We start from the raw sequence: 24,975 nt of genomic DNA, 5'->3' as shown, positions 1-24,975 counted from the left end.
GCACCTCCAGACACAAAAAAAGAGCCATCTTTTGAGAATATCTGCATCTGCAAGACTCACAGACTGAAGCAGAGGCCTGGGTAACCAAGGAATGGCTCTTTTCCAATACACCTACTGTCATTCCGTTGTTAGGGAGATTAATCAAAGATGCCAGAAGTTTACATCCAAAAAGGAGACAGAGGAGTCCTGTAACTTCATTCGAATAAAGGGAGAGGCTGTGGGGCATTTCCCATGGGGTCTCTAAAATTGTTGGGGGACACAGCCCTCTTTTTATCCTAAGTTCCCAATCACATCACTCTCTTCTTTTTTCCCACTCAGAATGTACAAACTTATACCAAAACACCTACTCTATGTCCTTTTTTAATATGTACGCCTCTTTTGCTATATAAAGAAAAAGAAACCATTCATAATTCTATTAAGTCTTTGTTCTTTTTTTCTAGGTTCAAGAATTTAACACTGCCTTGGCTGAGCAACAGTCTGTGTTGATTAGTAGCAACGTTTTCTAGAACTAATATTTTCTTCTGTTACTTTCCATCTGTAAGTTCATAGCCCTATCTACAAGCAGATTCACATGGTCTGTAAAGACACATTCATCTCATCCCTTTCACTGTCATGGGACCCATGGGTACGGCTCTTAGGCATCCCCATGGGGGAGAAGACTGCTTCAGCCCATTGATCGATCCCAGAAGTTAAGACAGTCTTCCCTAACTTCTCCTCATTCTTAACTCACTTCTATATTATTTCTTTATGTCTTGGTGGACATGGAGTGACTTTAGGCATACATCTTAGCCAGTGAGGGGTAGTCGTACCTTGGCAGGCGGGTATCTCAGGAGAGTATCTGAAATAACCTGGTGATGGGAACATGCATCAGTCCAAGGAGAGTGATTTCACCATGGCTGCTGATTCAACAGCAGCACATCTTCCTTTGTCTCCCTTGGTTTTTAGCTGCTGCGTGGCTTATCAACTGGAAAGCACCACCGAATTCCCATCTCTGCAAGGGTTTCAACTCAGCCTGGCCCTCTCCTCCACCCTCCGCTGAGTCTCCCTCAGGCTGTTACTGTGTGTGGGATGTCGGGTGCGCCCGCGCTCCATCCGGGAGAAATCACCGTGTTTTCCCTTACAGCTTCCTCACAGTTACCTCTTTTTCCCCGTCATTTTCGCACCCCCCAGCTGCCCTCCCGCCATTCCCGCCCCTCAGCCGCTCATTCCCGCCGCCCCCCGCGCGGGGGCGCTGCGTGGCGCGCGGCGCTGGCCCCGCCCCGTTGGCGGCGCGGCCCCGCCCCGGAAGCGCAGCCGGAGCGGCGGCCGGCGCGGCTCTGTGGTGGCGGCGGGCTGGGGGCGGCTGCGGCCGAGCGGGCGCCGCCATGGAGCACATCCGCACCACCAAGGTACTCCTGGTGCTGCGGCACGGCAGAGAGGCGGCAGGGGAGCTGCGGTAACAGCGGGGCCGGGAGGGCCCGCCCCGCCCGGCGCGTCCGCTGCGGGCGAGGGCGTTGTTGTTTTCCCTGCCTCCTGCTGTTTGTGGCTGGTGCCTCCCCGCCGGGGGCTCTGGAGCTGCCCGTGCCGCTGGAAGGGGTGGAGGGCTCTGGGCGTGCTGCTCCAGTGCGGCCCCGTGTCTGTAAAATCCTGGTCTAGAGGTTTTTGTGGTGGACTGGGGAACAGGAGAAGCGAGCTGGGAGGGGATTGCAGTTGTTTTGTGTGCTCTGGATATGGTTCCGTGCAGCTTTTTCTAGTTTTGGAGGCAAGTCGGTTGTGAAAACAACTGATTTGTTTTCTCCACTCTGAAGACTCCAGTGTGTGTTGTTAAATACGCGGCCCGTCGGTGCATGTGTAATGTGTTAGGCTATTAGAAAACATGTTAGCTAGGCTGTATTTGACATTTTGGACTTCTCTGACTTTTATTTTCTATTATTAGTGTGTTAGTCTTTGTATAATGAAGGTGTAAAAGGAAGGTCTCTCTTCTTGTTGTGACTAGTTTTAAAGAAAGTTTTTGAGTCGCAGCTTCTATAGAATGATATTTCTAACAGTACTTTTCTCATCTTGCTCATCATCGCTGACTGCAGAGGTTGCTGAAAGGACTCCCCCTGTCTCTTGGGTCCTGGAAATTGTGATTAATTCCTGAACCTGACAGACTGACCTTCAAGTAGATTTATAGATATGTTTAGAAAAGGAGCATTCATAGTTCGTGTCCAAGTAGTAGATTTATAGCCAATAATTACATAAAGGAATATAATTGCAAAATTTTTTTTAGTAGTAGCTTACATAACTTTTATATAAATGCGTATAGCTGCTTTTAATTTTCATTTACATGTGTATATGTGAAACAAAAGGAAGGTCTCTGATGAAGCTACTGCTAGTGACAATTTATTAGTCCTGCACCACGCTGACAGATTGGAGATAAAGTTTCTTTATTAGCCTGTTTATTTACAAACATGAAAGTCCTTGTTTGGAAACTTAATATCGTATTGTTACAGTCAGTTATTGGTTCCAGAATGAAAGCTCGACTAAAGCCAATGAGTATCGATGATTAGAGTACCTGTTTAAGTTTCAGGCCTGAAATTTAAACTAGCAAGGCTGCAGGTTGCTGACTTCTTTGCATCTGCAGGTGATTGTATTTCTGCATGGTGTTTTTGGGGCCCTGCTGGGGAAAAAATACTTCATGTAGCAATATAACTGAAGGGAGAAATGAGCTCTGAACACAGTTTGTAAGCTACAAGACTTATTATCTGAAGCGATTATTTTTATCATTCATACAAAAAAATATGCATTCTAAAAAATCAGTGTCATGGTAAGAAATAGCATGTTATTTCTTTTGCTACAACTCTGTTGCTCGCTTAGCTTTTTTGTAAGCTGTTAGTTTATTGAATATCCAGGTAGATTAAAATGCGTGTAGGTGAGCATTACAGATAGAGGAAGCCAGAAGAGTAAAGTACAACCTGCACTGTGAGCTTTGAAGGTTCAGTTTGTGTGTAGGTTCAAGCTGGATCTCATGCCAACTGTTCTGATACATCTCTGCTTTTTCTAATCTGATGGTATTCCTTTTTTTTCTGTTTAGTTAAGTCGTAGGGACATAAACTTGAAATAACAGTGCAGTCTTGCATTAATTAACTGCTGTGCAGGGCAGCCATTATCCCTTGGAGAAGGTGTTGGGATAGGTTTTGTACCGCCTCCAACTTCAGTTTGCTGGGAATGTTGAAGTTAAAATTTCCTTAGAACTGCCAGCACAGCTACCTGAAATTGAGTGTAGCTTTTTGTGAAATTAAACTGTCCTACAGATTTTATGTTGAATAAGGAACTGAGGTCAATTTAAAAATCACTTCTGAGAGTTTTATATTTAAGTAGCAACAAATGATCAAACTCAGTTTATTAAACGTGGTGGTAAAATAAAGAATATGTGATTTTATAGTAAATCTTGATAGTATCCTTAAAAATACTTTGTAGCAAAATGTAGGTAGAAAAGACTGAAAATTCTTCAGTCAGACCTTTTTGCATATTTGATGTCAAATCTTTATTAGTGAAAATACTGCCAGATTTTTCTCCTGGAGATGGAAAGTTTTGCTTAGTTTGATGGCTAAATCAAATTAACAGCAAGAGAAAAAAGTGTATAATAAGCTGAGTATTCATTAAAACTGGTTTGAGTCAAGTTTAAATGAATAAGTCATCTATGGAGGCTGAATCTAACTAACATTTCAGTTGTCTTTAAGAAAAGTATATGTATGACTTAATTTTCAGAATTCTTGAAGACTTTAGGTAGATAAGTGGAAGTTGGAGCACTAATGCCTGTCCTCATCTAATGTAGAAATATAGCTTTGAGAAAAGCTGCGTTGTTACATGGAGGAGAAGGAAACCTCACATGCCAGGATTTTGTGGGTTGTGTTACTGGAGCAAAGCTGGAGCAGTTTCTGTGAACTTCTTAATTTGCTGGGGGGGGTGCAGTGCCGGGTACCTGAGCAATTATTGCTGCAGATCTGCCCAGTCTGAATTCTGTGTTTTGGCTGTGGTGTATTCAATTATGCTACTCTGTACCTGAGGACTTGGTGGCTTCATCATAATGTATTTTGATGTACTGATGCATGTAGTTTCCAATTTTTTGCTTTCTGAACTGAAATCTACAATATTATCATAGTGCTGACTTCTAGTGTGTATTTGTATTTCCTTCATTCTGCCTTGAATTAATGAAGTTGTTTTTTTAACTTTCGAAATAAAAATTAGGCCTTTGTAGATCATAAGAAATACCTGATTCTTTTTTCTGTTTTCTGTTTTGTGTATGCTTTTAGTAGGTAAATACATCAGTACATGGCAATTAAAAATGGCTTAACATCAGCATGGTAGATGTGGTCTCTCCTTGTTGCCTTTTCTGGATCCTGGTCTTGCTGGTGTGGAAATTTTGGGAGTTCTGCCACGCATGTAATGGTAGCACAGAGCTTTAACTTGATATTAATGAGATAGTGCTGCCGAGAAATAGAGGAATGCATGGAGATAAGCCATTTGCCACACTCATTTCCTGTTCTTGCACACAAAGAATCGTGTAATGCTTGTTTCAAATAGAGCACTCTGTTAGGAGGAGCAGATAAAAAGCAGGCTATCTAGAAATATTTTTTTCTTTTGAAATATTTTTCATAGGATTGAGATAATAATGCTGATAGAATGCTGGAAGGAGTCATTTGCCCTTGCGAGGCTCAAGCGTGAATTATCTCTTCAAATGCCAGCACAGTCCTTGAATTTCAAGGAGTTTTTTGTAATTATTAGTATAATGTTTACATTTCATTAAGAATGTATTTTGACTATGAGGCAAGGTTTTTGAAGTTGGGGAATTTACAAAAGACAGTACATAGCTAAAATGGAAGTCAAGAGAGCATAATCTTTATGGCTTTGAGTGTGCAGACAGCCAATAAAGCACATTGCTGAGATCAGCTGTTAATTCAGTGCTGGCATCTCGATACCAGGAAATTGTTATTGTGTGTTTGCTGTGTTTTAGGGAAGCAGCCTAAAAGCTTAGTCATTAATAATTCTTACTTTTAGAAAAATTGAAACTAAAAAAAGCTCAATTTTGTATTGAAACAGAATATTTGATCTAGTTCATCTCAAAGCTTGTGACCACTCTAGATTGGCCTGAGTAGCCTTGTATGTGCTGTGTTATGTTTCCTACCATGTTCAAAATTACTGCACAAGCTGACAAAGCCTTTGCTAAGTTAGAATTTAAATTTCTATAGAAATTCAAGATTTAAGTTTTATTCCCCCTTCCCCTTTTTTGTTACAGGTAGAGCAAGTGAAATTACTGGATAGGTTCAGCACGAGCAATAAGTCACTGACGGGAACTCTGTACCTTACAGCAACTCATCTGTTATTCATAGATTCAAGCCAGAGAGAGACATGGGTAAGGATAATGAATGCTTGTGGTTCAAAGGCATGGATTCTCCAGATGCATTTCTTCTTACTGATCTAAGTTTGAATTTGTTAACTAAAATGTTCTTAGCTGTTCTTTCTACTCTCCTCCTTTATGGTATCATAATAATTCACGGGTTGTGCTCTTGTGTGACACTGCTGCAGTTGAAATCAGGTCATGTTGAAAATTTTGACTTTTCTTCAAGCTGCTGTAATTTCTTCTGTAACCTTCACTTGTATTTCTGAATGCATGTGTGGTGGTTTTCTTTAAATAACTGTCTTGCACCATAATTCTGAGGCAGGAGTGAGAGACTGATATATAGGTTAAGCATCAGGTTTAAAATTTCAGAGTTGACTTACCTTGTAATTAGATTCTGTCTAGGTTAAATGAGAACAAAAATCCTAAGATCTCAGGTTTGGGGAATAATGAAGATACTATGTGCTTTTTTAGAGCAGTAAGCAGCTGTTTCTTCACAAGTATTCATCTCTGGAATAAAAGGTTTCAGATGGGGCTACAGCTTCTTGTTAACGAGTGCCAGTGGTGTGCAATCAAAGCTGGCTAGTACAGTACTTCCCATTAGTTTTTATGCTCAGTGCCCTGATGGCACACATGTGGACATCAAGCTATGGCTCACACTGGAGCCCAGCCACCTGACTTGAGGTAGTGCCTTAAGTCTTCCATCCTCCAGGATAAAATATCATCTCCCTGACTGTTGTTAATTTTTTTTTCCTGTAAGTGTATTTTGCTTGATTAGCCTTAATCATAGATCCTGGTTATTTAAGTGCCTCATGCTGCTTTCAAGAAAATGGATTTTTCTTTTATTTGTTCTTGGATACAACATACAACTCTGTACAAACCAAACTCTTATCCTTTCATACAAAATGAGTTTGTGGGAAGAACATGATTCAGAAGCATTACTTGCTTGCATCTCCCTATGCACTACATTAAAAGGTTTCATTCTGGGGAAATTGAACCTATACTCCAAGTACTGCATTTCTGATGATAATGCAAGTATAATTATCATAGTGTCTCCAAGATAATCTCTTTGTAAATGCTTATTTGGCAGCATAGTTTTCAGATGCCTGTCAAATTCTGATCAATGTTTAAGAGGATTTGATGGCTTCAGTGAGGTAATTCAAATTCTGTCGAGAACATCTTGTTAGTTGAGGTAGTGTGTCTGTGCCTTTCTTCCTATAGTTGAATAGCTGTTACTTTCTATGTATTTACCTAAATTTTGTGTAGATTTCCACACACATAAATCTGTGGAGGGCTTTTGTATGTCCATTGCTGGGACAGTGCTGTTAAAGTGGTCATAAACATTTAGCTGAGAAACTGTCATGTTTATCTAATACAGTAGGTAATATAGGAGGTGCTTTTCTTATCTCCTGTTCTGTCTGTACCTGTTAAATACTGGAATTCTGAAATCTTCAGGAGCTCCTGTATCTTTCATACATTGAATTTTTTTCCCTTCCTCTTGTTTTGTGTGAAAATTCTGATTTTTTTTTTTGATCGTTAGATATAGATATCCTGTGTGGACACTGCCTAATGAGATATAAGCCTGTCAGTTAAGAAAGTTAAAAGAAAACTGAACAACTACAGTGGAGTTTTACATCTCAGTTTTGCATTTAGAAGGACACTTCAAAATGACAGAAGAGAATAACTAAAGTTTTATACATTTTTAGTATCCTGATCGAAGTGGCATTCTTGGATTTCTGCTTCTAAATGTATTTCTTTTTATAAGTGACTGACAAAATTAGTCAAAATCCATATTCAGCATTGCTTAGCATGTTGTCTTACATCTGCTGATCTAAATAGTATGCTGTTCTTGTTTTTCCTCAGCATGCTTACTCTGAGTTTTTGTATGTCACAGATACTACATCATCACATTGCTGCAGTGGAAAAACTTCCTTTGACTACTTCTGGCTGCCCCCTTGTCATCCAGTGTAAGAACTTCAGGATAGTTCACTTTGTTGTACCCAGAGAGAGAGATTGTCATGACATTTATAATTCTTTGCTTCAGCTCTCAAGAACAGGTAATACTTGTAGCTGTGAAAGACACTGCAGTATATGCATGGATAACAAGTTTGGGGGGAGTGTGTGTGTAAATCATGTATTTTTTATTTATTTTTCTTTAAATACGTGTTACGTAAAGTCTCATATGGGTTTGGTATATAAATAGGTTTTTTGGTTAAATATTAATTGCATAAAAATTCAGAAGCTGCGTTGTCTGGCTTTTTATGTCACTGCGTTTCCTTAACAGAATGAGAGATCCTTTTATAGTTTTTTTTGCATTTCTGGTGTTGTTCCTGAAATTGTGAATATAAACGTGTATAGTCTTTCTTAATTGTGGGTTTCATAGATTAAAAACCACTAAGCAGTTGTTACTTATTTCATGCAGTTTCAAAAATAAATCTGAGATTTTAATGCTAGAATAACATTACCAATTCAGCTTTGCAAGAGACTCTGTCAGTATGGTCTTTTGCATTTTCTGCTTTATGTTTAGAACAGTGCAATCTGTCATAATGAATGAACAGTGCAATCTGTCATATGTCATAGTAGGAAAAACAAAGTTTTTGCAAGCTTTTCTTTTTTAAGGGGAACTTTAAAACTTTCTTTTTTTAAGGTCAATAGATGTAAATTTCAGTTCTTGCCTCCCAAAATAGTTTGTTCTTTCATATCCTGTGAAATCTAATAGTTCTGCCTTTTGCCTTAAGTTTGTCAGTCTTCATTTTGTGACCCTTATAGCTTTAGAAATGTCTCTTCTGAAATAGGCCAAGCACGCTTGGGAAAACTTTCATAACCTACTTCCAAGTCTCTATAATTGTGTTAGTTAACTATAGGATAGTTGCAGAATAGATATAGGCATGTCAAGTATTTGTTGTTTAGTCTTGCTTTTGTGAATCTTGAAGCCTGAGATTTTCTCTCCATTACATCTTCTTTACCTTTTAGCAAAATACGAAGAACTCTATGCCTTTTCCTATAATCCAAAACAAAATGAGTCTGAGCAAGTCAAAGGTTGGCAGCTTATTGATCTAGCAGAAGAGTATAAGAGAATGGGAGTGCCAAATGATTACTGGCAGTTATCTGATGCAAATCGTGATTACAAGGTAAGTGTTGTAATGGAAACATGTTCTACTCTGCATCTGTTTCTGATCAGGCCTATAGGAAACATCTTAATGCTATGAAAGCACTTGGATTGCAATATAAGCCAAAACTTGCAGGTAGAGAGAGTTAAGTCCTTAATCAGTGTGCAATCTCACAACTTCCTAATTGAAGTTTTTCCCAAGGCCTCACTGAGAGAGCATGTGTGCATGGATGCGTGGATTCTTTGGGATTATTTCGAGAGATGCTTACCTGTTTGAAGCCCAGCCCCAGTGACTGGTGCTCTGCAGCTTTGTGATGTCTCTCTTAACTGAGCTGGATTCTACCTTAGCATTTTGCAGTGCTGGCTGTGGTGGTATGGCTGATTCTGAGATTGGATTTCATCTTACTTTATAGTCTGCAAGTGTTAAAATGAGGGAAATAGTTTCAGTATTTTATTTGAAACATATTCTTAGCATTTCTACTGCAGAGTTGCAGTCTTGAGAGTGAATGCTGGTATGGTGATGCTTGCCTATGTAACTTGGATCCCAGTTTGTATACTTTCATCCATGTCTTGTCTCCTTTGAATTGTTTACATTTGTATAGTGAAACATGGTAGTGTTTGTTTTTGTGTCTTGATTCACCTTACATCTTTCAAATTGAATACAATAAAACTAGATTAGGCTTTGTGTCTTACCTATAAAATCCTTTTTGTGTATCTGTGTCTTTCAGATTTGTGAAACCTATCCTAGAGAACTTTATGTTCCCAGAACTGCAAGCAAGCCCATAATTGTTGGTAGCTCCAAGTTCAGAAGCAAAGGAAGATTCCCAGTGTTGTCATATTATCATAAAAATAAAGAGGTATAGTGTGACTTTCTTTTACTGTAAATGTGCTGAAAAGTATTTCTCAACACTTGGCAGTAGTTCAAGGCTTGGTGAGGAGCGCAATGACTTGTATGGCAAGGCTGTGACTCAGGATAACTCTGAATACAGCTGGCAGGAGTAGTGCCTAACAGGATGCTTAGTAAACCTAGCCAGTTTAAAAGAAATTATTAAGTAATCAGTTGATAATCAGTTGAATCTACTAATGTTTTCAGAAACTAACATTAAGGTAACTGAGGATAGCTTTCTCTTAAAGGATCTGTCTTTCTTCATATATCAGTAATAAAATCTGTTAGGTCAAAATGGTAGGAAAAAAACCCAAACAGATGAAACAATAAAATAATAGAATTGTTTCTTCAAAGAGTTACTTGCAAGGTAAAAGAACTCTGCAGGGTAGGAATTAAGATTTTGCAGAGGTTGGTGTAAAGCAGCATGAACCTGTCTCAGCTGTGGAAGGAGAGGAGTACTGTCACCTTGCTGAGTTAAAGAATTTGTCTGATGAATGTGAAGCTACTGGATGGATTTGAAGATAATTACATTATTATTTGAATATTGGAAGATGTACCTGATACCTTCTGAAATACAACATATCATTGAAAATTACATTACAAAAATTACATTAGATAATAACAAATTGCACTTGCAATAATAAAATCATGCCCACATGAATAAAACCACACATAATTCATTCCATATTAAGGGAGTATCTTGCCTTCCTAAAGTGTAGTTTTTCCAGCCTTTTGAGAGTTTTTATGTCAATTATGTCAACTGATACCTTGCCAATGAAGATGAACCTGAAAAACTGTTTTGATCAATCTTTAGATTTAAGTTGTAACTACTGTATATCAGGGTTTCTAAGGCATGTGCTTAAAAAGTTGGAACACCTGAACTTTATTCAGTTTGCTGGTACTACCTGCTGAATGAAACCGTTTGTTTAAGTGTATTTTGAGATTTTGCAAAGCACTTCAAGTACAAGTATTAAACTGATGCTGATTTGTTCTTTGTTGTCTCTGATAGGCTGCAATTTGCAGATGCAGTCAACCTCTCTCAGGTTTCAGTGCCAGGTGCCTGGAAGATGAGCACATGCTGCAAGCCATCAGTAAAGCAAATCCTTCAAATCGCTACATGTATGTCATGGACACCAGGCCCAAGGTAGGTACTTGCTACAGACAAGCCTCTCCTGAATATTAGAGTGCAGGGATACAATGTAATTCTGAAAAATTCGGAGCCAAATACTATTCCATCATGAGCAAAAATGTTGTGAAGATAAGGTTAGGCCTCTCTATTCAGGTGTTTTGATTACTTGCTTTCTTAAAGAAGTTGAACCTGTCCCAGTACTCAGCTAGAATTCTCTGAATATGCTGCTGAACTCTGAGAGGGGCATTTAAAAGTATACGTAAATCGTGTTAGGAAGTGAACAGTTGAGTGGGATCCAGATAATTCTAACTGTTTGAAATGAAATTCATGAAATAGCGAGCTGTGATGGGGTTTCTTTTGGAATGGGAGAGAGTAGTATATTCTGGGTAGATGATCTGTACAAACTGTCCCTGAAAGGAGGAAGTGGAGGAAATTCTGTTCTGGCATTTTTTGGTCATGGCAGAATGGCTTGAGTTAGAAGAAGTATTAAACATCATCTCCAACCTCTCTGACGAGGTTGTTCAGAGCTCTATTCAATACGGCTTCAAACACTTCCAGGATCCACAACTTCTCTGGGCAGTGTTTTCCAGTGCCTCACCATCATACTTCATCAGTGTCTAATTAAATTGAATTATGTTATTTTATTAAGTTGAACTATGTTATGACCCGTGTTACAATGTGTGGCTAATTCTCACTCTTTAGACCCATCTTCATTTCAATTAGTATTAATTTCACTCAAGTGTCTGAAAATAGGAGCTGAAAATGTCTGGGAAACTTTCCTTTGTAGGTGAGATGTTTGTAGTGTCTTTACTCAGAAATGTTTGGACACAAGTAAAAACTTATTAGTTAGGAATATGGAGAAGAGAATAGGAATTACTAAATGCATTATTCAGATATATTCTAAATATAGACTACTTATATACATACATATATAGATATATATATAGTCCTTTTCTTACACTTCAGTGCTTTCAAGCTGATTTGCCACAAACTATATTAGAATCTGTTTATACTACATGCTCTTGTGATTTTTTTCCCAATGTATTCAATTGAAATTGCTTGACTTTTGTTTCTTCAATTGATGTTTTTATTCCAATAATGTTTTTCAGTATTTTTATTTTCTTCTTTTAAGCTTAATGCAATGGCGAACAGAGCTGCTGGGAAGGGCTATGAGAACGAAGATAACTACTCAAACATTAGGTTCCAGTTTGTTGGCATTGAAAATATTCATGTAATGAGGTCTAGCCTGCAAAAACTCCTGGAAGGTATGTTTTAACTGTACTAAAATAGTGTATTTGAAAACAGAGTAAGTGTTTTTCTGAAGTCTTTAATAATAGGTTACACAAACTGCAGTGACATTTCTATGGTCTGTTCCAGCTCTGTGTTTAGTACCAGTTTGATGTGCTAATGTGGTAATTAATTACCTTAAACCTCGACCTTCAAACTGTAGACTCGACTGAATGGAGTTATTTTGAAGAAAATTGAATGGCACATGCATCTTTAGTGAGCTTTGTTGGTGTGTCGGTGAGAAAGACTGCGATGTTTTCCAAGTGTATGTCTGTAGATACATTTCATTTACAGAATATCCTCCAAAGAGCACTTTGGTCCACAGAGTTCACAATAAGCATATGGGCTGCACAAAATTTGAGCTCTTTGACTCAGTGAGCCACTTGTGTGCTTGTAGGTGTAGAGAAGGGGCAGGGGAAGATGTGAGCCACTTCACCATACCACTGCCTGCCTCCTGGTGGTGAAAATGGTGTGGCAGAAGTGTGTTCATAATTCTGCTGATGTTTTATTTAGGTAGACAACTGAGAGAAAATATAAGACATTTTGTGGATTCTGAGATTAGAATACAGTGGCAGAAATGAGGCTTCCACACCTGACATACCATACATGTGTAAGTGCTTGGCTTCTGGAATTATGCAAGTATTTCCAGAGACAGAGAAGGTTTACACTTGTATGGAAGCCTGTTTTGATGAAGACATGCTGTTACATTGATCAAGAAATCTTACAGACTAGGGTGTAGTCTTTATTTTCATTGATTCTGGATGTGCTGCTAACCTATTCTTCAGGCACTGTGTACGGAATCCTACTGAGCTTTAGTAATATGGATCTTTCTGATTATTCCTAACATATTCTTTAATGTGTTTTTCCTAAAGGAAAGATGAGAAGCATGAGCCTGAGCTTGAGTTTTTATATTTGGCATAATCCTCCTTTCTCTTACTAATACGTTCACTTCTAGGAAACTAGCTAATAAAACTTGATGGTTGTTTTAATTTTTTAAGAGGCCTTCTCCTGTGTAATAATGTGTGATGCATAAGTATGTACATCACACAGTTATCAACACAGACTTCATATTCCTTCCATTTTAATTAACATCCCACCAGCAATACTTGCTAAATACATGTCTGTAACTTTCTTTAAGGATGGAGTATGTTTTCATTTGAACAAAATCATGAGTGATCTCTATTGCTTGTTTTTCACTTAAGCTTTTTGGGTGAATGAACACAGTTGTTTTGCCTCTCTTCAGTCTGAATGATTCACTAGAGTTTTGCTGAATTCCACTTCAGAAGTAGGAGCATCTTCAGGGATAGGAGGGACCCTTAAAATTTAGGGATGTATGCAATGATTTACTCTTCAGCCTCTTGTAGAAATGTGCCATCAGTGGGATGATCAGGAAAAAAACGCCATGAAAATGGTTCATAACTTAAAATGAGGAAAATGCCATTTAGCTTCTGTGTATTCACTTCCCCTGAATGTGCTGAACTGAATGTTCTCAAATCAGAGCATGATACCAATGACACTGCTTGTTCAAGCACCGCTGTAACTGGGACTGCCCTCAGTTGTTTGGACTTTTTATAACAAAACAACTGTTATTCATTGTTTGATCTGTGTCCTGCTCCTTGGCTTTGTGCCTGTCTCATTTACTTCAGAATCTAAAGATTCCATTGGTAAGCCAAATGTCAGACAAAATCCTTCCTTTTGTAATGGGACTACACCGTGGAGCATGCTAGGGGAATTTACAGTGCATTCATTTTGGATTCATCTGCTACTTAAATAGCTTGCATGCAGTGGTTCAAAACTTTTCTCAAATAGTTTTCTTCAGCATGAACATGATGACTATCGATGAGCAGACTACAATACTCATGGGAGAAACTTAACATAGACTAAATTTGTGGCTTTGACATTAAGTACAAAGTTCAGTTTTTATATATTTAAATTACAATATTGCATAATGGAAAGGATTGAACTGATAACAAAAGGGTTTTGGGTATGTCAAGAGGGAGCATTTCTGCAGAAAATGTTTGGGGAAAAGGCTCAATAGATACTGCAATCTGTTGCATATATTTTGATGGTGGAAGTGTGTTAACTGAGGAGGTTTTGTGAGTTGTGTAGAGTTTTCTGTATAGGGAAGGGATTATGTAGATTTTTTATTTGTTTAAGGAAAAAATCTCTGCCTGCAACCTGCTGTGCTTCACTCTGCAGGTCTAGTCACCTCCTGAACTGCTGCCTGAGGCTTTGCTAATAGTGTGAATAAGGATAATTAAACAAGGGAACATTGAGGTTTTGGGGCTCATGTGCATGTAGGGCTTGTGTTTTTTATGGTGGGATCTGTATAGGCAGAACTACCTTGAATCCTATTTATTGTGAAGGAGCTGAATTATCTTAGATGTACTATAAATGGTACCATAAATCATCTTTGACCTTTTAAAAGACCATAAGGAACTGGAAAATAACTTTTTTCAGCATATGAGAGTTGGAACAGTATCAATGCAATTGATTTAATCACCAACTAGTGTAAAAATGCCTGTGTTGATTCACAGAAATGGATAGTAACTCTTGGGGCTCAACATATGTCTTCCCATCTCTGCCTTCATTTATAAAAATAAGAAATCTAGCTAGAAAGGGGAAATACTAGTGATGAAATACTTCTGCCAGGCTAAAAATTGTGATCAAAAGCAGATTTTGACAGCAGTATCTGGGTGAAAACAAACAGGGCTGGAAGCCTGTTTATTTTCTAGCTGGGAAGCTTGTGCTTTAAATCAGAGGTTACAGAATGTGTAGGTGTGCTGCCATGAAGCATACCTTTTTTTGTCCAGTTCCTTCTCTGCAGATGTTTGAATTTCCAGATACTTGACTGTTTTCAGTTTCTTTCCTTTACCATAGAGTGGTGGATGTGTTTGTGTACTGTTGTGACTGATGAAGTGTATGGAACCACTGGCATGGAGAATGACTCAATCCTTTCAGCTAGCTCACGTTCTCATCTGATTTCCTCCATGTGCTAGATCTTTTGGAAGTAGAACTCTTGCCTAATGATGCCTTTTGAAGACAGGGGAAAGCTAGCTTGCTTTTACTTATTTTACTGATATTTACAGACTAACCTCTAAAAGTAGGTCTTCTGTCCTAGGGTTTCTTGATGTTCTGTTACCTCATTGTGCCGTGGTTTGCTAGGTAGTTTTGTAGGTGATGAAAATCTGTGGGCTTTAGTAAAGGTGCTGCAGTACGTGTTTGGAAGCCTGTCATTCTTCTAGTATTCAGCAGCACCTGGCACTATGAATCTTCCTGAGCAAAACTTGTTTGAGTTTGAAAGCTGAGAAACATCTAGTGCAGATCCAGGAAAGCTCTTGGAGGCAGTGATTTGAATTTGTGGCATTCATTACATCAGGGGACTTGATTGAATATGAAGCTGCATCACAGAATGATTTGGTGAATTTCGTTCTCTGCTTTTGCTGCTGACTCACTTCCTTCCACGGCCAGAGATAAAAATGATTTTGCAGCTGTTGTATCCCTACTGCTCACTTTCATCTACAGAATCTTTTTATTTTCATCTGGGGCCTAATGCTTTAGAATCATAAAATCATTTAGGTTGAAAAATACTTCTGAGATCATCAAGTCTAGCTGTTAAGCTCAGTGGAAAGTAGGCTTCCACTGTGGAAGAGGCAGGTATTTTTGTAGCTACCAGCCTTGGTTGTCTTCTCTTAGAATCACACACAGCTGAAGTTATGTTAGCCAGCAGAATTTTTTTTTGCCAGAAGTTTGTCATGTTTGGACAGTAATGTAACTATGTGAGTTACTATTCAGAATTGTACAAGAACCAGGTTATCTGTCTTACATGTGAATTGGTTCTGTGTGAGAATCTTTCAATCTATCTCTGCATCTCGCTGCTACACTGCAAAGCATCTTTCCTTTAATTTGAGTTCTTCCTTGCTCTCTGAATTAACATTATTGTTACAGGATCCAAGTATATTAGGGAAGAATGGTAGAGATCAGTCAGAAATGTAGTGTGTCAAGTGTGAAGGTAGACAAAATTTTGGTGGATTTCATACAACCCTGTTTTCTTGTACTGCACTTACTTTATTCTCCTGAGCACGGTGGAGGTGACAAAACTCTGGCAGTGTGACTGCTCTGAACTGTGTGTATTGTCTGGATGCAGCTACTTCCCTGCTACTAATTAAGTGTTCCCAGTGAGCCTTTGGCATTTGCATTGCCTTCCTTGATGAGACAAGAATAAGGCTTCCTGGTGGGGATAACCAGTGTATTTACTTAGAATGTTATTTTGTCAAAAGGAACTAAGATCTCACTCCTGCCACTCATGGTTATATAGTTCTACAGAGTTGAATTCTGACTGGAGAACATCTTGTGGTATCCCTCCCTTAACCATTTGATCAGAAATCTTTCAGGAAACTGCCACTCAACTTAGAACATAGGGGATTAGATACAACATGCAATTATTCTTCTTTTTACATTGCAGTGTGTAGGTAGCTACAACTGCTTCAGTCTTTTTAACTCTTGGTTTCTTTCAGTCAGTGGCACAAGAGGTTTGTCTGTCAATGACTTCTTGTCCGGTCTGGAGAATTCTGGATGGCTGCGTCACATCAAAGCTGTGTTGGATGCTGCTGTCTTCCTAGCCAAGGTAACTTGCATGCTGCTTCTTTATTTGATGGGAAGTTGACTTCCTACCGGAAAAATTATACTTAATATTATGTAATGTGTAAAATTCTGCAAATAACCTTTTTGGAGATAGGTGTTTAGTATATATACCGATACATCTAATATGCTGGTTAAAGTATTGTGTGTTTCTTTATGACTGGAGTTATGAAACATTCCAGCCAATATTCTGGGATTTTTTGAATGCTGTTTGGTAATCTTGTTGGGAAAAAAAGGGATTCTTATGTTTCCTGGTTCTTTAGACATTTTTGCAAAGTGTAACCAGTTTGGTAGTGGATGGAACAAACTATTATTTAGTGTACTCTGAAAAATTGAACTGGGGCAGTAATTGTAGAGCAGCCAAGGTGACTATGCTGACTTCATTTGGCAAGGAAATAGGATTCTGTGAATAATTCAGAGGAACAATTGCCTTTGCCAAGCACTTAGGAAGCCAAGGACTTGATCTGATGGTAGTGGGTAAAGAAAAAACCTGGATCTTTGTTTTTGCTAGCTGAAATAACAGGAAGCTATCTCAGTTAGAAGTGGATGATTCTCCTAAAATTGACCCTCAAAAATGTCTGAGCCAACAGGAGCTGATTTCTCAGCTGAAGCCAAGAAGCATTTCCTAGGCCTTTATTTTTAAGTAGCATAATGATGAACAAGTGGTATCTTTAATGATGTGTTGACATAGTTTGATTTTTTGTTAATCTATACTCAGTAATGTGTAATCTAATTATTGTTAGGTTTTCTTGTAAATTTAGTTTTATGAGGGAGAGAGAGAACTGGGAACCCCTGTAGATGTTAGCTTATACAAAGGTGGTAGTTGAATTTCTTTGCTTATCAAGGAGTTTTCTATACTTCCATGAAGACAAGTTCCTACTTTCTGGTCCTATTAAATCTTTTCCTCATAGTAAACATTTTTCGAGCTCTGTGAAATAAGATGGCCTATGCTATGAGTTGGAAATCAATTTAGGTTTTTCTATTTATTTACTGTTTTTTGACTTCTGTCTAGAAAAGAGCACTGATTAAGAAACAACTGTGTTTTGCAGGCAATAGCGGTTGAGAGTGCAAGTGTATTGGTGCACTGCTCAGATGGCTGGGACAGGACTTCTCAAGTTTGTTCCCTTGGAGCTCTCTTGCTAGATTCCTATTACAGAACAATCAAAGGATTCATGGTAAGCAGTCTGTTGCAATGTTGAGTTGTTCCTTGGTAAAGAAAGGGTGTAAAATATATTGAGTGTGCAACGGATCAAACATACTAATTTTTTATTTTTTGGTAGTTATAAGTTTGCAGTATATTGATAAATATTTCATGTAGAAATATTTGCTGCTTGAAAAAATGATTTAAAATCTAAAAACTGAAATACAAGTAGCAGATTGCCTTTTGCATCCCAGCAAGTCCCTTATCTATGGATTCCAAAGTGCTTATCTGACATAGCACACGTACTAAATTACAGCAGCTCTGTGCTGCAGTAGAACAGCATTTTTGTCTGTCTCCAAAACATTTTAAAAATCTAAAAATGACAATTCCCCCAATGATAGAAATGTAAAGATGTCTAATCAATCTAAATTTCTTCATCTTTTTATATAGAGAGAAGAATTTCAGTACGATTATTCCAAATTTTAGACTAGGAAAATCAACAGTGTTCTGCAATGACAATGCAAGGTGTTATGGGGAATTCCTCAAGGATAGTACATAAAACTAGTTCAGTGTATTGTTTAGAACTAACTGCCACAAATATTACAAGCACTGAAAGTGAAGTTGAGGAAGAGTTAAAGAGGATTAATTTGTTGTGAATAGTGAGAATGTGTGTAATCTTTAGGGAAGTAATTTAATCTTTTTGGGTTTTGATTAATCCTTGCTTTCAGTTGAATTTTTGGTGCTTGGTAGTGTGACTGAAGTGATAAAACAAGGTAGTGTTGATATGAACAAACTTACTGCTATAAATGTTAGAAAGAATATATTATGTGGTTTTATGTAAACCATGATAGCAGGCATGCAGTACTAACATTTTTCTTATTCTTGCCATAGAAAGTCTAATAAGTCATGCAACATTTTTCTTGAAATTATCAGTTACCTGATTGGCGAGTTGCTTAACTTTTTATACTAGTTTTCTATGAATATACTTTGAGAATCTCATGAAAACTTCCAAGAAAATAAAGAAGATACAAAGTGATAAATAGTTGTTTCTACTGTAACTTATTGGACTCAAATTTAAAGTATAACATATCGATAGCCTGTGGGGTTAATACTGTAGGTGTAAGATTGAGTAATATTTTACACAAGATTTTTGGTTTTTTACCCTCTAGGTCTTGATAGAGAAAGACTGGATCTCCTTTGGGCACAAGTTCTCTGACAGGTAGTTCACTCCTCTGATATAGTAAAGTGTGTACAGCAAACTGAGCTAAATATTCTAAAACAAAAGACTTGTAGATGTTGCATTTCTAGCCACACTGCACCAGTTCAGCAATGAGTAAGCTGTTTTCAGTAGACAAGGCATTTCTCTTGCTGTCTACAGTGTATTTCAGTTTATTTGAATACCTATTGGATAACTGATTTATATTGCAGACGTAAAGTTTTAGCGCTACTGGTGCCTTGCTTGCAGAAGATGATGACTGCAGCAAGGTCTGCACTGGTGTATAGACAGTGCAAGCCAATCTAAAGCTACGTCCCAGCTATTTAGGCAATATGAAACACACAGTTTTGGTATCTTTAAAGATAAGTTTGCATTTATGTTTACTTTGATGATGAAATCATGCCTAGTTTTAGAAGTCCTGTATGTTAAGAGTTCTGTTTATTCCCTTGATCTGCCTGTCATCAGCTATGACAATAGCCTTGCTGCTGTTTACTGCTTATTAATATGCTTTTAGCTGGTATACTCCACATGTTGACCGTGACAGTATTAGACACAAAGCAACTTAACTGTCTTATGTTGCTATTTTGTACTTAATATAGATGTGTGATTACTTATAAGTCAGAAAAACAGGTTAAATATAGACTTATATTTATTCAAAAATTGCCCCAGTTCCTGAAGTTAGGTGCTCAGTTTCCAAATCAAAGCTAGTGCCAAATTAAGGTGCTATCATTTAAAAACAATTGCAGCTAAGACTTTCTTGATTTCTGACTGAAACCAGTTTCTGTTTGTGGAATCTTTTTCAGATGTTGTCAGTTGGATGGTGATCCGAAAGAGATCTCGCCAGTATTCACTCAGTTTTTAGAAAGTGTGTGGAATCTGACTGAGCAGTTTCCACAAGCCTTTGAGTACAATGAAGCTTTCCTCCTTCAAATCCATGAACACGTCCATTCATGCCAGTTTGGTAACTTCCTTGGAAACTGTCAAAAAGAACGAGAAGAGCTAAAGTAAGCAGGCACATTGTAAGGTGTCTTTTGTTTATTCTGGCAGGCTAAGAACTTATGTGAATCTTCTTCATTTTAGGCTCTGAATAGAGGAAGGATTGGTGGTACTGAAATCTGTGTTGAACTGCATCAGAATGCTTCTTGTGCTTTTGCATGCTGAAGATAGTCTTTCTAATTCTGGTAGAAAATGTTTTTTGTAGGGAAAGTCAAGGTTTTCCTGCTCATCTGGTTTTTAGTTTTTTTCCCCTCTAAAAGTAGGTAAGCTTAAGTTTGGAAATACCATGTCGTTTCCTCTCCAATCTCTTTAGGTAATCTTAAAATTCTTTCCTGCTCAAGCCTACTCATTTAGAAGTATTGGTAGGATATCCTCAATGCGTTTAGCTGGAAAACTACTGTGAAGTTTTTATCAGTTCCTCTCACATTGTATTTTAAAAGTATTTATTTCAAGTAGGCAGAACTTGCACACCATAAGCAGTGTCTTCTGCTTGTTTGCTTGCAGTTAGTGTGTTGACCTTTTTCTCTTCTTGCTTTAAGACTAAAAGAGAAGACCTATTCCTTGTGGCCGTTCCTTTTGGCTGATCAGAAGAAATATCAGAATCCTCTGTATAATCCGGACTTCTCTCCAGAACTAACTCTTTTGGAGCCTAATACAGTATCATTCAATTTTAAGTAAGTATAATAAGATACAGTATCTTGTCTTCAGCTCTGTCATTATCTTGCATAGTTAAAACTGTCTGCTTTGTGCAGGTTTTGGAGAAACATGTACCATCAGTTTGATCGAAGTATGCATCCCAGGCAGTCTATGTTCAACCTTATCATGAATACGAGTGAGCAAAATAAACAACTGGAAGAAGACATTAAAGAACTGGAAGCTGTAAGTATTGCAAAATAAGTGTGTGTACTTGTGACCTGTTCTTCAGATTATATTTGTTACTGTGCTGCTATAGTTTCACGTGAATGTCACTGTATGGCCTAGCACTTGTTCTGTGTAATGGTGACTTGGACTTTCACTGCTTGCTTCTATGATGAGTGCTCTAAGGCACTATTTATTCTGCTTTTTTAATGAGCTCTATTATGTAAAAGTGCTGCTATCAAAGCCTTACTGAAGGTAAGTTTCACAGAAACTTAACCTACATTATACTACCTTGGATAACAAAGTATCCATGTAGCTACAGCTGTGTTGCTAAACTAAGGAGACTGAAAATATTTTATTTCTATTATAGCTACTAAAATGGAAGCAGTAAGTATTGTCCTTCTTTTAACTTCATATGCAGGTGCATGCTGTTGTGAGTCATCATAATTACGGGTTATGTACATTGTAATGTTTTCATGAAGACAGGGCTTAATCCAGAGGTCAGATGTCTGTAATTGACTTCTAGGTGCTGCAGTAAACAGCCAGGAAAGGCTGATTGTTACTTCTCTTAGAGTCAGTTAAGGTACATAAACTTCAGAATAATGCCTTTTAAGGAATGCAGAAGTCTTCTGATTATCAGTTTTACTACCTGTGCATGGACTGAAATGGTAACAGAACTCCTGTATATTATGTTGGGAAGAAGAGGGGAGAAGTACAGCTTTTCTAGGAGGAAAGATTTTATTAGACTGATCCTACTGTAAAGTAATGAATGTAGGTCATTTAATCTAATACTGTTTCCAATCTTAATTTTATATTTAGAAAAATTTTATACAATTGAAGCAGCAGGGTGAAGAAAACTCAAAAAGTAATCTAAAGAATAAACAAGAGGGAAAGTGAAGTCTCAGCTTTGAATTTTCTAGAACATCATTCCAAGATGTTAATTTCACGTGAGCCTACATTTCTCACTTGACCAATGTTGAGATGTAGTTTTTTGAAATCCTGATGAAGTTTTTGCTACTGCTGTTACCATCTATAGAAAGTTGATACCAAGAGACACCAGTCTTGTGGTTTTAGTCTCAGTTCTAATGACATATAAACACATCAACAAACAAATCTATTCAGTTAACTGCTGCAGCCTCCCAGTTACTGGGTGAGTTAGCTTGAATTAAAAACAAAACAAGCAAACAACCCAAACCATATAACTGAAAAATCCCTTAATCCTGATCTTTCCTGTTCTCTTGCTCGTGCTGGCAGGATATATCCTTTACTCCTTTCCTGTTTTTTAGTTGACATTTTTTTAGAGTATTCATGCATTTGAACAAACTGCATTGGCATTTTTTTAGATCAAAAATAAAAGTCTTTTAGAAGGTTTTTAGGAAGGATAGAAGGGCTTTAGATCTCAAGCTGCTTTCTCATTAAGAGACTCATGGTCTTTAAAAGACTTCAAGATCCCTGCTTGCTACAGTACCAAGGGCTGTCTTCCTCTGCTGCTACTCCAGAAAGTATTTCCATCTTGATAGCAACCAAACAAGGGGCAAGCCTGGAAGAGCCTCTCCTTCTCTAGCGAAATTGATAGGCATTCTTTGTCTTCTGCCCTTCTGCAAATTTTAAGCAAACAGTTCTTTTAGCATCTGCTGTAAAATAAACTGTGGGAAGAGTGTCGTATGAAATGGCGTAACGTTTAGCAATACTGTTACCTATCTAAGCTTGGGTCTGTAACAGGGTTCTGCAGACACTGAGTTGGCCAGCAAAAGAAGGGGATACATTTCCTTTTGAAACACAATATCATCAGTAAAGAGCCATGCCCGCTGTTAGTACTGTTCTTTGTATTTCAGAAAATAAAGCAGAGAAGTGGGCAGTCAGATGCGGTCCTTGAGAAGGAGCAGGATCATGCTGTCCCCGTGGCACTGAAATCCCCTCCGTGCTTCCAGAAGGAGCCGCCGCCGGTGCCAGCGAACGACGCCGTGCGAGCCATAGAGGGCAGCAACCCAGCAGACAACCGCTACAGCGAGCTCGTGTCCGAGTTCTCCAAAGCCGAGCCTGCCGTTGTCAGCTTGGAGTTCGGAGTGGCCAGGATGACCTGCTAATTGACATCTGGCACTGTGTTTTTCTAGACTGATTAAATGGAGAGATGGGCCATTTTCAGGATGGGTCTGTGCTGCATGACCAAAACACGGTTTGTCTATCAGCAAGTTTTGTTAATGTAGACTAGAACAGCATGCTAGTTGTCAAGTGTTTGCTGTTCTTTTAAGGGGGGAAAAAAAGATGTAGTTGTCTTTTTGAAAAAAATAGGGGCATTTGGTAAGTAGTGACTGAAAATCAAAGAATGTTATGTCTTTGGACTTTGGTCAGTTTGCACTAAATTGATTTAAATAGTACTTTATTCAATATAGGAAACCACAGGTGGTCTTTCACAAATTGATTTTGTTTGGACAAGGAAACTTGAACTTTCTATTTTAGGAGTTGAAGCTACATGTATATATCTCATATGAATACATATTCCCTTGCTTAGTGTCACCCAGTACTGACTTTCACTGTATTAAGTGCCATGGAAAAGTATGACATATTTCAAATCATAAGTAGTTGGCCTTAAACCTGTAAGATCAATGATTTTTTCCTTTACTACTGCAGTCTACCTGGCTCTGTTTACATTGTATTTGCTCAAATTTTTATATCCTTAAAACAGGACTGAATATAAAGAATGAAGCATGCCTAAGCTGGCACAGCCTTTCAGCAAATAGCTATATGAATGTTAAATTATCACTTGAGACTGTTTTTTATTCCATTTGCTCTGTTGTTTAAAATATAATAGATTGACCTGATTTTCCTCTCTGGCAGCTCAGCAGATTGAGCATCATTAAAGCTGCAGGTTGTCGGACCTTAAGTGTTTTGATTTATGGCAAGGTATTTAAGTGTAAAATAAGACATGTCACGTAAGAAAACAAAACTAACCAATAACTGAATAATCAGGTTCATTCAGATTGTTTACTGTGTGCTGTGCAGTTGTTCAAGGTACAAGAATGCAAGCAAAATTTTTGGAAATGTAGTCTACTGATACTGTTCCCCCCCCAAAAAGTCATATATCTGAAGCTCATGAGAAACTGAGTGCTTCCTAAATGTTTATTAGAAGAAAACTTTGGTTATTGGTGGAAACCCTTCTCATCTTGTAAAAACTTGTCCAGCCTGTGCATGTTTAAAGTAATTTTAGTATCTGGAAATTTTATGTATTTGGAAAAAGGACAAAAACTTCTAGCAGGATGCAGTAGAGATCATGGAACATAAGAAAAAAGGGGGAAACTTACAGTTTGTGTGCTTAACTATGTATCTGTAATCTTCTGGTAAGGGAGAACATTTTTCTGAATTGTGTCTCATGATAGATTTTGTGAGCAGGTAAAAGAATAAGGAAGAAAAATGGTGCCTAGCTCTTAAACAGAAGTATGAATTATAACTTGGGGTATTAAGATTCCTAGTTATGTTAGATTAATGCTACTGGCCTTTTATGTCTTGATTTAAATTATTTTTGGTTTCAAATGAAAATTATTTCATTCTCATCCTAATCCCTGAAGTGTGTTTTGTCACAATTACTGGTGTGCACAATTTGACATAATTTGGCAGCATTTCCCTCTGCACCATATTGGATCCAAGATTCTTAGCAAGGCCAGTGTAAGTCTGGGAGAAACCAGCTGTGACTCTTGTATTTGGCAATTAATTCACCCGTTTCACTAACTTGATTTTTGAAACATAAGCATTTTTATTTTCAAAGATGTAAGCATAGTGTCATATTTCAAGTACATTATCCAGTTACTTAAACACATTTAGAATGCCTTCACTACAGGTTTTGATAGTTTCATGTTTGCACAAGTGGTGCCTTACAGGGTTGCAGCAAGAGAGGTTTTTGTGCCTTGTTATTTATTGTCTCCCCTTTTCCCTCACCTTCTCTATTAACTTAGTTCTGTGGTTTTCCTTTGTAAAGACATCTTGTATATTAAGCTTGTATTATATCACACTAGTGAAACAAACATTGCTGACAATATGGGTGTTACCCATTTGTATTTGTTTTAATATTTAGCTGCTCTGGTGTGCCATGTACACTTTTCCTATTTATTGTTTAGAGTTTATAGACTCGAAAGATTATATTAAGCTTTTTTGCAAATATTGTTGTATGTTGTTTTTACTTTAACAGCCATCTGAGTGCCACTGTATATAAGGCTTTTGGAGAAAAGATCTGTTCCCTTTCAGTACTGTTACAGTGAGTTTATTTCGGTCTTCAGGTCCTTTTTATTGGCAGAGCTCACTTCTTAGGGAAAGGAACTGGAATGTGTTTTTATTTTAAATCAAGGTAGGCATGTT

General features: G+C 37.9%; 1 protein-coding gene across 1 annotated transcript; it reads left to right on the top strand.

Moving 5' to 3' along the window:
• The first annotated feature begins 1,281 nt into the window (after window positions 1-1,281).
• Window positions 1,282-24,778, top strand: MTMR6 (myotubularin related protein 6). The gene is made up of 14 exons (XM_014879689.2): window positions 1,282-1,388; window positions 5,261-5,377; window positions 7,257-7,419; window positions 8,336-8,493; window positions 9,200-9,328; window positions 10,367-10,501; window positions 11,619-11,751; window positions 16,291-16,400; window positions 17,464-17,589; window positions 18,725-18,774; window positions 19,575-19,775; window positions 20,307-20,441; window positions 20,520-20,646; window positions 22,461-24,778. Exons 1-14 carry the CDS (start codon window positions 1,365-1,367, stop codon window positions 22,710-22,712), a joined length of 1,860 nt encoding a protein of 619 aa, XP_014735175.2. The 5' UTR covers window positions 1,282-1,364; the 3' UTR covers window positions 22,713-24,778.
• The last annotated feature ends 197 nt before the right edge of the window (window positions 24,779-24,975 follow it).

This window comes from Sturnus vulgaris, chromosome 2 (assembly GCF_052056855.1).
Source record: "Sturnus vulgaris isolate bStuVul1 chromosome 2, bStuVul1.hap1, whole genome shotgun sequence".
Taxonomy (NCBI): domain Eukaryota; kingdom Metazoa; phylum Chordata; class Aves; order Passeriformes; family Sturnidae; genus Sturnus; species Sturnus vulgaris.
Note: the sequence above shows the minus strand (reverse complement) of the source record. Positions and strands in the feature narration are given on the sequence as shown.